Below are 12,574 nucleotides of genomic sequence, written 5' to 3'. Positions count from 1 at the left end.
AACATTTTGGCCTCGATTATGAGTTTCCCGGTAAATTCCAAGGGGTTTGTGGAGGGGTGGGAAATATGACTTGTGCAGATTTCTTCACAACCAGTAATGACCAGGTGCGGTCAGGTCCACATCCCCCCAGTAAATTTCAGCAGGTCAAGCCTGCCAACATTTACCATGGGAAAATGATTAGTAAACACTGAGACGTAGATTTTGATGCATAAAGCACCAACATCCCCTTGTAATGCCCATTGTTGAAGGCTTCACTCAAAATAGGTTATAATTATTGCACCAGATCATTTCCAAATATTGCATGGTTGGATTTCATTGGGTGTGATAATCATAGCATGTGACACCGGGGTACTTCTAATTGAGGCCTTAATATCTCAGTCTAATATTGAACCCTGAGGTACACCCCACAAGGGAGGGGAGTGTATCTGACTTGATAAAGACAAATGTAATTATTTCTAAGGGAAAAAGCATAAACTAATCCAGATTCTTTTTTCTGGACCCAGCAGATGTTTTCAAGATGAAAGCTAGGATGTCATGGCTGACCAAAATGATGTGGTCAAACACCATCAATCCTCTGCTTCAGAAAAGGGTCCAAAACCTTATTCTTCAAACAACAAACTCCTCATCATGTGACTTCTTGACCATCAAACTATCAAAAATGGTCACTTCTTCCCCCTGTTTCCACCTTCCATTCTATTTTAGGACCCTGCAACCACTGGCTTTCAGTTTCCCATAGTTGACTATTCCTTACGTCACCCAGCCTAACACCATGGCACTGCACCACTCATCACCTGTATGGGGCCCTCCTTTTCAGTTAGGTCTGAGCCATAAAAGTTCATATGCATAGGTACATAGGAAACGTAGTAGAAGGCAATAACTGCCTCAATCAAGTGATCAGAGGGCTTTAGCCACCACCACCACAAGGGCCACTCCCTAGGAACCTGAATTTATTGGAAGCAATAAATAGCACATTTAATAACTTTTTTTCCCAATATGGGAATTAATGTGGATTTTATGGCTGACTGCACCAAAATCTGCATACCAGGGTTGAGTTTTCCAGTTAATTGTACAGGGGTCTATATTAGACCTGCCACCATTTACCTGGTGAAAATTGCGGGGCCTGCTGCGTTTACCACAAAACATGGAATTCTGACATGAGAATTTAAAGAGCTCCTTCCAGTGCGTGTCGGAGCCACAGCTATGCCAGTCTCTGTATGGGACCGATTATGAGTAGGCCGGGTTGGAGGTGACAAATATTGCACATGATAAGAATATGACACAGGTTTAGGAATTTATCGGATGCAGTAATTATTGGCTATTATGACTTTTGGGGAAGTAACATAGATTTGTGTCGTTACCGCGCCCTGATCCTGGTGTCCCAGTAAATATGATCTGCAGAAATTTAACGAAGACTAAAAACTTTCGCATGTGGTTACTGATTACTTGTTGTGCTTAACATTACACCACTTGTAAATGCAATGGAATGGCAATTTAACCTGCTACCTGTAATCAGGACCTATATATTTTAATGAAGAGTAAACGATCGGCATTTTAAGAAGTCATGCGCAAGAATGTCAAAACAATCGTTACAAAAAGATTGAAAAGATTGTAGTATTTAGAGAATTACAAAGCTGCCTTTGATGGACTGTGTTATAGGCCCTATCATCAAGTTTGGTGTAACAGATGATTATGGAAATGTAAAAATAAAATGCATTGTCTGAAAAAAAAAAAAAAGGATGTATGTATGTATATATATATATGTGTGTGTATATATATGTATATATGTATATATATATATATATATATACACACACATACATACACACCCCTGTTACCTTTAACTCTAGCAACGTATTCAGTGTCTGTAAAGTCACTGCAGAAAGTTGCCATAAAAGATGCTTCTCTAAAGCACAAGCCTGCCTCTGGTTGAGTCTTACAGATGCAGCTGGGGTGGATCTATTCTGTAAACTGGGGGTGGCACAGCGCCTGCCTGCAGCAGTGTGTGCACAGCGCCCACCAGGTCTGGCCTAGACTCCCACTGGCACCCATCCCTCCACCCACCACTAGAGGGACCTTGAAGGCCGGCCCCCTGACCCCGCCCTCATTGTTACCCTCCCCCTTCCGGGGGGAACCGAAGCTGCAGCAGCGGTTTCCGGCCGGAGCCCTTACAGTGTGACACCGGGAGCGCTGCTGGGGCTGCTGAGGTTACAGGAGATACACAGGGCTGTGCCATGCTGCTGGGTGCAGGGAGGGCGGTACTGCTCGGATCCAGAGCCTGGTGAGAGCCCCTGGGCGGGGAGGGGAGGCGGGCAGGGCGCTGAGAGTCCAAGAGCCTGGGCAGAGCTGGAGCCAGGGCTGTGCCATGCTGCAGGGAGGGAAGGCATGTCTGCTGCTGAGGGTACAGCAGCCTGGGCAGAGCTAGAGCCAGGGCTGTGCCATGCTGCTGGCTGCAGGGAGGGAAGTCATGACTGCTGCTGAGGGTACAGCAGCCTGGGCAGAGCTGGAGCCAGGGCTGTGCCATACTGCAGGGAGGGATGGCAGGACTGGTGCTGAGGGTACAGGAGCCTGGGCAGAGCTGGAGCCAGGGCTGTGCCATGCTGCTGGCTGCAGGGAGGGAAGGCATGTCTGCTGCTGAGGGTACAGGAGCCTGGGCAGAGCTGGAGCCAGGGCTGTGCCATGCTGCTGGCTGCAGGGAGGGAAGGCATGGCTGCTGCTGAGGGTACAGGAGCCTGGGCAGAGCTGGAGCCAGGGCTGTGCCATGCTGCTGGCTGCAGGGAGGGAAGGCATGACTGCTGCTGAGGGTACAGCAGCCTGGGCAGAGCTGGAGCCAGGGCTGTGCCATGCTGCTGGGTGCAGGGAGGGCGGTACTGTTCGGATCCAGAGCCTGGTGAGAGCCCTTGGGCGGGGAGGGGAGGCGGGCAGGGTGCTGAGAGTCCAGGAGCCTAGGCAGAGCTGGAGCCAGGGCTGTGCCATGCTGCAGGGAGGGAAGGCATGTCTGCTGCTGAGGGTACAGCAGCCTGGGCAGAGCTAGAGCCAGGGCTGTGCCATGCTGCTTGCTGCAGGGAGGGAAGGCATGTCTGCTGCTGAGACTCCAGGAGCCTGGGCAGAGCTGGAGCCAGGGCTGTGCCATGCTGCTGTCTGCAAGGAGGGAAGGCATGAGTGCTGCTGAGGGTACAGCAGCCTGGGCAGAGCTGGAGCCAGGTCTGTGCCATGCTGCTGGCTGCAGGGAGGGCGGTCCTGCTCGGATCCAGGGCCTGGTGAGAGCCCCTGGGGTGGGAGGGGAGGCAGGGCTAGGGCTGAAGGAGCTCCTGCTGCTGGCTGCAGGTAGGGGAGGGAGGACTGGTGCTGAGGGTAGAGGAGATAATCAGGGCTGTGCCATGCTGCAGGCAGGGCGCTGCTGCACGGATTCAGAGCCTGGTGAAAGCCCCTGGGCGGAAAGGGGAGGCAGGGCTGGTGTTAAGGGTACAGGAGACTGGGCTGTGCCATGCTGCTGGCTGCAGGGAGGGGAGGCAGGACTAGTGCAGAGGGTACAGGAGCCAGGGCCGTGCCATGCTCTGGCTGCAGGGGGCGCTGCTGCACGGATCCAGGGCCTGGTGAGAGCCCCTGGGGCAGGAAGGGGAGGCAGGGCTGGTGCTGAGGGTACATGGGCTGAGGGAGCTCCATGCGGCCTGGTGAGATCCACTGGTTCTGGGAGGGGAGGCAGGACTGGTGCTGCTGAGGTTACTGGAGCCAGGAGTGTGCCATGCTGCAGGGAGGCGAGGGAGAACTGGTGCTGAGGGTACAGGCGCCTGGGCAGAGCTGGAGCCAGGGCTGTGCCATGCTGCTGGCTGCAGGGAGGGTGGTACTGCTCGGATCCAGGGCTGGTGAGAGTCCCTGGTGCTGGGAGTGGAGGCAGGACTGATGCTGCTGAGGTTACTGGCGCCAGGAGTGTGCCATGCTGCAGGGAGGGCGCTGCTGCATGGGTGCAGGGCATAGCGAGGGACCCTGTGGCAGAGAGGGAAAGCAGGACTGGTGCTGAGAGTTCAGGAGCCTTGGCAGAGCTGGAGCCAGGGCAGTGCCATGCTGCTGGCTGCAGGGAGGGTGGTACTGCTCGGATCCAGGGCCTGGTGAGAGTCCCTGGTGCTGGGAGTGGAGGCAGGACTGGTGCTGCTGAGGTTACTGGCGCTAGGAGTGTGCCATGCTGCAGGGAGGTGAGGGAGAACTGGTGCTGAGGGTACAGGAGCCAGGGCTGTACGTTCCGGATCCAGGGCCTGGTGAGAGGCCCTGGGGTAGGGAAGGGAGGAAGGCCTGGTGCTGACGGTACAGGAGCCAGGGCAGAGCTGGAGCCAAGGCTGTGCCATGCTGCTGGCTGCTGGGAGGGCGCTGCTGCACGGGTCCAGGGCCTGATGAGAGCCCCTGGGGCAGAGAGGGAAAGCAGGACCGGTGCTGCTTAAGGGGCTGCTGGCTGCAGACAGGCCACTGCTAGGCTGATCCCGTGGTCTGGTGGGAGCCCCTGTGGCATGAAGGGGATGCAGGGCAGGGTGATGAGGTCACCTGAACCAGAGCAGAGCTGGAGCCATGGCTACACCATGCCTCAGCGAGGGAAGGAAGGCAGAGGGGCAGAAGGGCACAACCGATGCCTGGGCTTCCATCACGCAGACTGCTGGAAGGGTGCTGCTGCTCGTTTGCGGTGTCTGCTGAGATCACCTGGGCACAGAGGACTGTAATACTGCGGGCTGCAGGCAGGCCCCTGCTGGACTGATCCAGGGTCCGGTGAGAGCACATGGGGGAGGAAGGCAAGGGTTTACTGTTAAAGGGTCTGCACCATCCTGCTGCCTGCAGGCATTCCGCCCCTTGCATGGTGCCCCTGCTCAGGGTCTGGCGAGTCAGCGGGAGATGGAGGGGAGGCAGGCCAGGGGGCTAATGTTGGGGGGGCTTTACTGGTACATGCTGTGGGCTGTGCTGCAGGTGCGGTCCTAGGGGCAGCCCTCTGGCAGAAGGCAACAATCAGGGTCGAAATGTTTCAAGAGATGGGGACAAGGTATGAACAGATGGACCAGCTGTGCTGTAGTGCAGCAGATACAGTAAGCTGACTTGGCATCTGGAAAAGAAGGGAGAGGGGACGGATGGGGGTCAAGATGGACACGGGGTGCAGTGACACAAGAGATTGCAGAGGGGAAAGTAGAAATATGGGGAAAGTAAGGTGCCTGACAGCAGACCTAAGATGTCACCTCTTGACAAAGGCAATGGGCAACATTGTGCATAGCAGAGTTAGGATGGACATTACAAAGATGTAACAGATGTGCATGACTCAACTTTTTAAACTATTGATTTTGCGAACTGGACAATATTTAATTAATTTTTATATCATTTTATTTATCTCATGCATCTATCCTTACATCATTTGTGCCTTTGCCAAAAGAGAACTAGGCATATTAGGGCTCGAAAAATCCACTCGACCACTCGCATTGGAGAGTCTTATTTGATCAGGTCGAGCTATTTCTAATACTTACTCGTCCCTTCTGGCAAATTGACACTGAACAGGTGATCTTTTCAGTTGAAAAGTGGAGGGGCAATAAAAGATGCCTTTAAATCTTGTTCTCATGTCACATTTGCTCTGTGTTCACAGACAGGTCAAAAGTCAGTTTTCCTTACAATTAATTTCCTTCTGACTGCAGAGTTCCAGGACTTTGTAAGGTGAACTGTGTGACCTGCTGCTTAGAATGTAAAATAAAAGGATATAGGGTGTCAGGTTTTAACTAACACACAACATTTAAATAACTAAGTCAACTGTGAAAACATTTAAAAATATATTACAGTAGTTGTGTAAGCCCTTTTTTTTTATAATTCTTCGTAATGAAAAAATATTTTAATAGGATGAAAACAAATCAGAATACTTGTTAATACACTATGGGGGTTATTCCAACTTTGGAGGAAGTGGTAATCCGTCCCAAAAGTGACGGTAAAGTGACGGATATACCACCAGCCGTATTACGAGTCCATTATATCCTATGGAACTCATAATACGGCTGGTGGTAAATCCGTCACATTTGGGACGGATTACCACCTCCTCCAAAGTTGGAATAACCCCCTATATAGTTTTATCAGTAAAGCTGCAAGTTAGTGTAGAGGTTTTTGGACATTTCTTGGAAAGTTACTGTGAGTAGATGACAATATGTTACCACATCATGGTTGGGTAATATATTCATTAAAATTCAGTGTTTAAACAAGCTGAGAAACACTCCTGCCCCGATGGCAATGTTGTTAGTAAACTAAAAGAAGTCCTAGGTTATGTGGGCTAGATTCTTGTGATGCATGCTGCAAACTTTAGTCTGCCTAATCAAACAAGAGTTTTTTTTTGTACTGCAGAAATGCTGAGCTCACATATTTGAAGGTGCAATCATATTTGAGAATGAAGAAAAAGGTGACTCTGTAAACTATTTGCCTAGGATCACACAATTTACGAGTAGATTATTTAAGTTACTCGACCTGCAAGTCTAGTAACATTTTTATGATTTTTCGAGCTCTGCATATACAAATCAGTTGACACTATGGCCTTTTACTAAGACATGGGGGCCAGCGCTGTAGCAAGGGTGCCCTAATGCAAGGAAGAAAGGAACCCCCCCCCCAAATAACCTCTGGTTGTTTGAGCACGAGAAAAGCAGTCTTGCTACACAGGTTCTTATTCTCTGCTCTCAAACCTTTTCATTAGCCTGTGTTTATGTTTCCTTGATGACACACGGTGCCATATGCCAAACGTTGTTTTATTGGGCACGAGAAGTATAAAACTCCATGCACTGCTTTGAAAATGGACTCCTATTTCAATGAGGCATTGCACTTATCTATGCACACACACAGGCTATTGGTGCAAACGCATGACTTCAAAATGTTTTCTGTCAAGAAAGGACTCTTCAGCAGCATCCCACTAAAAGAAGCAGACGCCATATTGCTATGGCGCAGCAGGTACACTCTACAGCTACGTCACGCATAACGCTTGTGTACCTCTTGCAGCTCCAGTCACAAAGATCATAATGCTTAGTTTCACAAGACCTGAGAGACACGTGGAAGTAGTCATAGTGTAAGGGAAAAGACAGATGTAGAGACTTGGAGAGTCTACAGTGATTCAGCTGTTGCGGGAATGGACAGAGCTGGCAGGCCTCATGAAATGTTTCTGCCTTCATGATCCACGTGCGTGATACTATTGTCCAGTGGAATAAGAATGATTCCTTTTAGAACACAAAACGAGAATCAAAGACTAAAAAGATACCCAATGGGGTGTTGAAATATGAAAAGGAAATCTACTTTGTCATAAATATGTACAACACTTAGTGGTGGAGCCACGCGCCTTCCAAGTGATGAACATACAAATATATGTGTATCATTTGTGTGTCTGAGTCAAGTTGGTTATTTTATTGCTCTAATGATGTTGAATGGACTCCTTTGGATATTAACATGTGGCCTGCTGTTTAAACACAGATCTTAGCACTAGATAGTTACATAGCTAAACTGTCTCAGGATCTACTCAATCTATTCTTGTAACTTTGCTGAGTGTGGTCTTCAACTTCACCCTGGCAACAGAGATTGTGTTGTTGATTTTCATGCAGGATTTGTTTGTTGCTCTGCTACCATCTATGCACCCAGGATCTGAAACACCAGCAATGTCCCAGCCAAGCTCCAATTCTAGAAAGATGCAGCACTTTAAAGGACACTGCAGCACGATGCATTAACAGTCCACCTCTACTTCCAGAACCAACCTACCTCTTCTGTGACTTGTTGGCTGTATCTTTACCTTTGATGCTGTACTGCGCTCTCGTGCCTTCTGGTTAAGTTTGTGCTATACAAATACCACATACATACATTCATACTACAGAATATTACAGAAGAACTTTGTGCCCTAAGCACACATTAGGCCTCCTGAAAGAGATCAGCATTCATTGGACCAGGCCACTGCAATCAAGCTAGTGCTATATCCTGCAATTGTTAGGGTGGGGGTTCAGTCTTTAGCGGGTTCTTTCACAGCGAACAGCGCAGACCAGTCCCAGATTAAATGGCCTCAAGTGTCCACATGTTTTTTTCCATATAACATGGCTTTCTTGAGTTTGTTGGTTAAGAAACAACGCTATCTCTGCATGCTTGTCAGCCTTGCTGTTGAACTGACGTCATATTTTGTGAACTTCTAGGACTCAAAAAACATGGCCTCTGCAGACGCGCGCAAGCCACTGGCAGGCTTCGGTGCTCACTCTCAGGACGTCACTTCCCATGAGGTAAACACAGGACTTGATAGTAACCGGTGAACTTTGATCCTTAACCTATCTCTGTAAGTAACATGAACTTGATAATAAATAGGAACTCTGGGGCACATTGTGTGCCCTATCTCCCCACTGAAGATTTTTGTTATAACAATTTTGAATGCAAGACATGTCATCCTTTTATGATTGGTGCAGCAGGCTTAGGTGAATGTATATGCTCATATGATTGTTGTTTCCTGCCTATTCCACACCCATAAACAATATTGGGGTGGGGAAACAGTCTATTCTAGCGCCAGTCCTATAGCGTATAATGGTCCTTTGATTCTGTGATAGGAGCTGTATTTTAATCTATGTTAATGTAAACAAAGTAAGTGATGGCTGTTATGATTGCTAATGTGATGTGTAAGTAAATAAGGTACTAAAGACATTGTTCTGGAATTTGGAAAATGTAAGGATAACTAAAGTAAATATATAAATGCTGACCTTCACGATATCTAGGTCTTGCTATTTTGACCTCATTTGATAGTCTCACCATCTCCCGCCCCCAACACGTACAACATTTACTCTTTTCAAGACCGAGACACAAGCACCCCATGATGTCAGTACCCCACAGAGAAAAGAGCTGACACTAGTGCATAATAATTGCAGTTGTTTAAAGGCAAGAGTGTCAGAGGGTATGATGGGATAGATGTGCCTCTTGGCTCAGACGTATCTCCTCCATAGGTACTTGAAGTAGATGCAGATGTTTCAATCATGTAAACTCGCCCTACGCAACTATTTATTCCAAAAGGTTTGTGAGTTCAGAATGGAGGTATAATGTTATACAGTGGTATTTGCTAGCAGGAGGGTGACCCCATCTTGTGCCCCAATGCTGTCTTGTTTCCCTATCCCTTCAGCAGACCCCCCTCTGTCCTGCCCAGTACTCTCACGTTCAGATCCCACCCAGGCTGAAACACAACCCCTGTGGGTGAGCCCCAAATCCTAACTTGAGTTGCCTCTTCTGATTTCACCTTTACTGTGTCAATGGCCCACTCTAGGAACTAGAATAAGAACTGGAGACCACTTCCTACCACACCTCTTGCATGTGCTAGCACTCATTTTTATCCCATAATTGTCCACCTTTGAAGTGTGTTCTCACTTTGTGCCAGCCCCTCACCTCCTGAACCTTTCTGTTCATTTTAGTGCAATAAAATGTTATTGGGCCACAGTGCACAGTATACCAGGGTTAGAATAGTCTGCAGCTGTGAGCCTTCCCAAAAGCATCATTTATAGAAGCAATTTTGTCTATCTACCATTGCGAAGAACTGTTTCATTATATATCTCATCCTCCAGGGCTGAGCCCAAGAAAAAGAAGCGAGTGGACCCCAAAAGAGACCTGGCGACCCGAGACCGCCTGCGGAAGAAGCTGAAGAAGTTGGAGCGCGTGGCCCCGGAGCTCATCCCCATTGAGGACTTCGTTGCGCCCACTCACCATACGATTCAGCTCAAGTATGGTGGATTCTTAATGTCCATTATTCCAGTTGGGCACTTCTAGCTAATTCTACCTGTTTTGCGTTTTTACTGATTTTTACAGATAAATACAAACGGAAAGCAAATTATTTCCCAGGCTGTATTTCTTTTTAAATATAGATAAAAACTGAAATTAGGTTGCTTTTAGAGTGATTCTAAATGCTGTTAGTCATGACTTCAGACCAGTAACTGTGTGGATTGACAAGCGAGGGTGTTAAAAAAAGAAAAGGGCTTTACTAAACAGTCTTAAACAGCAGTAGATATGCACAAGGATGATGCCAAGATGTGCATGTTTTCATATAAGTGGACTGATTAGTTACATACTGAATTCTTATCTTTGGTTGTTCATAACACTGAAAGCTGTCAGGCATTCAAGCATCAGTGCACTTAAATTGGTTAAATAAATGTGTATATATACTAATTTCAGCTTCATTTTTTTTCACAAAACCCAAAATAAATATGTATAAATACAGATAAAATAAGCAAAACATATATATGGATAAATACAGACGGAAATGCAAAACAATGAGTCCCATGAAACTGGGAGCCCTACATATCCTATTGAGATCCCACACTCTCACTTGTTCTCTTAATGCTGCATGGTCATTTTTTAACATTTTATATTTCCCATTATATATGCATGAACTGTGGCTTCTGAGAGTGCAGGGTTCTTTGCCCAGATATATATATATTCCCTCCCATCCCACCTAAAAGAACTGTTATCAATAAATAGACTGCATACCCTGATATAACTGAATAGTGGGTTGAGAAGCTGATTCAAATGGAAAAATCTCACCTACATTTACATAATCGAAAAAAGGTTATGAACCAGCATGTCTAAAACAAGAAAAAAATAAAAATAAGATTGTATGTTAAATTGACCGTCAAAGGGGAAGAGTGGGTCCATGTGGTGTGTCCAGAAAGCTGGAAGTGACAATTGTTATTTGTGCATGTTTTAATTGCCAATAGCTCCCTTTCTACCCCTTGGAAGCTTGATGTTTTAGTCCAGCCCCCAGTTTTTAAGGGTCACTGGTCTGATGATTTTTGTGTGCTTTCCCCCTTAGGATTCGGGCCCCAGCCAACTTGCCCTTCGAGGAAAGCGAACGGCGCGCCCTGCTCCTCAAGAAATGGTCCCTGTTCAAGCAGGAGGAGCACAAGCAAGAGATGGCCGCCATCACCTCACTGATGGATGCTCAGGCCAAAGCGCTGGCGGAGCTGCACCTGGAGTCCGAGGAGCTGTACCAGGCCGCTGTGCGCAGAGACTCAGGGCTGTTCCCCTTCGAGAGCGAAGGGCCATGTCACACACCGCCCATCGCGAACTATGAGGCGCCAGAAGGGAAGTACAATGATGTTACAAAGGTGTACACCCAATGAGGAGGGAGTTGTATGGTACACCCAGTCACCTTAGTGATGGCATCAGTCCACTGCAGGTTGGCACAGCTCTCTGGTGTAGCCAGAGTGAATGATTCCCCTGTTAGTGTTAACTGGAAGGTCAGATGAAGCCCTGGCTCTTGGTGGGCTGATGCCTTGGACATAAAGATACATATACTTGTCGCAGGTCGGTCGCTTTTGGAGGTGACACCGCTGAATGTGACGCCACCTGAAGCCTTTTGAAAGAAGATCCTTTTCCTGTACCCAACAGGAAAGCAGCTGGTACCTTCTGCTGCAACTTTGATCAGAGCAATAAAGCTAATGTAAATTAAAACCTTTCCCAAATTATGAGAAAATGGTGAAAACCATGTGGTGGGTGGCAGGACAGATCTGTTCTTTTCGTTCAGTAAGTGAAAGTCCTTAAACATGAAGAACTGTAAAATTGTGAAATATATATTCCTGGTTTTTCCTCATTTTCTGACAAACACACCCTAGGCAGAATATGCAATTGCAATGAACAATCTTATTTTTTTCAATTATTAGTGCCTTCTTCATTGCACACACGTCCTTAGCTGTGGCGTATAAGGAGTTTTCATGCTGTGACTTCTCAAGCATGGGTTGAATTAAATACGTCTGCTTACTTTGTACACAGTTTGTTTATATCACAGATTTGCGTGTAGCACAGTCCTGGCTGTGGAGCAGAGCGCTTTATGTAGCGCCTACAGACGCATGTCTGATATGCAAGATTACACCGTGTGAAGAAGGACCCTTAAAGAACTACAGGGGTGCACAAAAATGCAGCGAAATTGAGGAGGGTTGGTGACAAATAAGGGTATGTGTAAGGTAACCTAGTGTTTGCGAGTTGCAGATCACACACAGGTATACCTGTCTTTAGTGAAGGGTGATAGAGGACACATTGTAGTTGTCATAAAATGGGGTGAGGCATCATATTCCCTTCGGTTGGTGAGAGGGCAGCTCCATGCAGGATCACTGTTGATGTAGCCGGCTCTGTGCATGAGAAGTGTGAGAACAGCAACTGGGGCACACTTACTGGACAGGAGTCTGTGGAGTAAATGTTTACCACTGTTTCACAGGCCCTTGATACTGTTTTACACATCTTTGAGCGCTGATCATATCATTTTTAAGTTTAAAAGATTAAATGTGTTAGCATCTGATATAAGACAGTCAATGAATGTACAATCAAGTACAACAGTGCATTAAGAAAAAGAACATCAAAATAACTGTAGATAGGAAAAGATCAAATATCCCATGAATGAAAAAGTAGGTACAGTATCATTGCTAAAATATGAGATATATATATATATATATATGTACATTAATAATATGAAAATATATAACAATTGTACATAACAGAAGAAATCATGGAGGTTTCGATACCTCTTCAATCGGAGGATCATGTGTGTTGGCTGATTGTGCTGAAGAGTCCAGGAAAGTTGTCACAAGTA

At 47.0% G+C, this 12,574-nt stretch overlaps 1 protein-coding gene across 2 annotated transcripts; it reads left to right on the top strand.

Annotated features, from left to right (window-relative positions):
* Positions 1-2,133: 2,133 nt before the first annotated feature.
* On the top strand, positions 2,134-11,755 carry MRPL40 (mitochondrial ribosomal protein L40). 2 transcript variants are annotated; one of them, XM_069215320.1, is made up of 4 exons: positions 2,134-2,278; positions 8,160-8,243; positions 9,561-9,716; positions 10,802-11,755. In XM_069215320.1, the coding sequence occupies exons 1-4, from the start codon at positions 2,232-2,234 to the stop codon at positions 11,109-11,111; spliced, it is 597 nt and encodes a 198-aa protein (XP_069071421.1). In that variant the 5' UTR covers positions 2,134-2,231; the 3' UTR covers positions 11,112-11,755. The 2 variants fall into 2 exon arrangements, with proteins under 2 accessions (XP_069071421.1, XP_069071422.1); XM_069215321.1 differs by lacking the exon at positions 2,134-2,278 and adding an exon at positions 2,329-2,887.
* The last annotated feature ends 819 nt before the right edge of the window (positions 11,756-12,574 follow it).

Source organism: Pleurodeles waltl, chromosome 11 (assembly GCF_031143425.1).
Source record: "Pleurodeles waltl isolate 20211129_DDA chromosome 11, aPleWal1.hap1.20221129, whole genome shotgun sequence".
NCBI lineage: Eukaryota > Metazoa > Chordata > Amphibia > Caudata > Salamandridae > Pleurodeles > Pleurodeles waltl.
This window is presented reverse-complemented; position numbering and strand designations above follow the sequence as displayed.

Bases quoted from the DNA above. Each gene is read 5' to 3' on its own strand.
- MRPL40 (XM_069215320.1), top strand. From the start codon at position 2,232: ATGCTGCTGGGTGCAGGGAGGGCGGTACTGCTCGGATCCAGAGCCTG. The intron at 8,244-9,560 runs GTAAACACAGGA...CTCATCCTCCAG, and splicing joins AGGACGTCACTTCCCATGAG to GGCTGAGCCCAAGAAAAAGA. The intron at 9,717-10,801 runs GTATGGTGGATT...TTTCCCCCTTAG, and splicing joins CACCATACGATTCAGCTCAA to GATTCGGGCCCCAGCCAACT.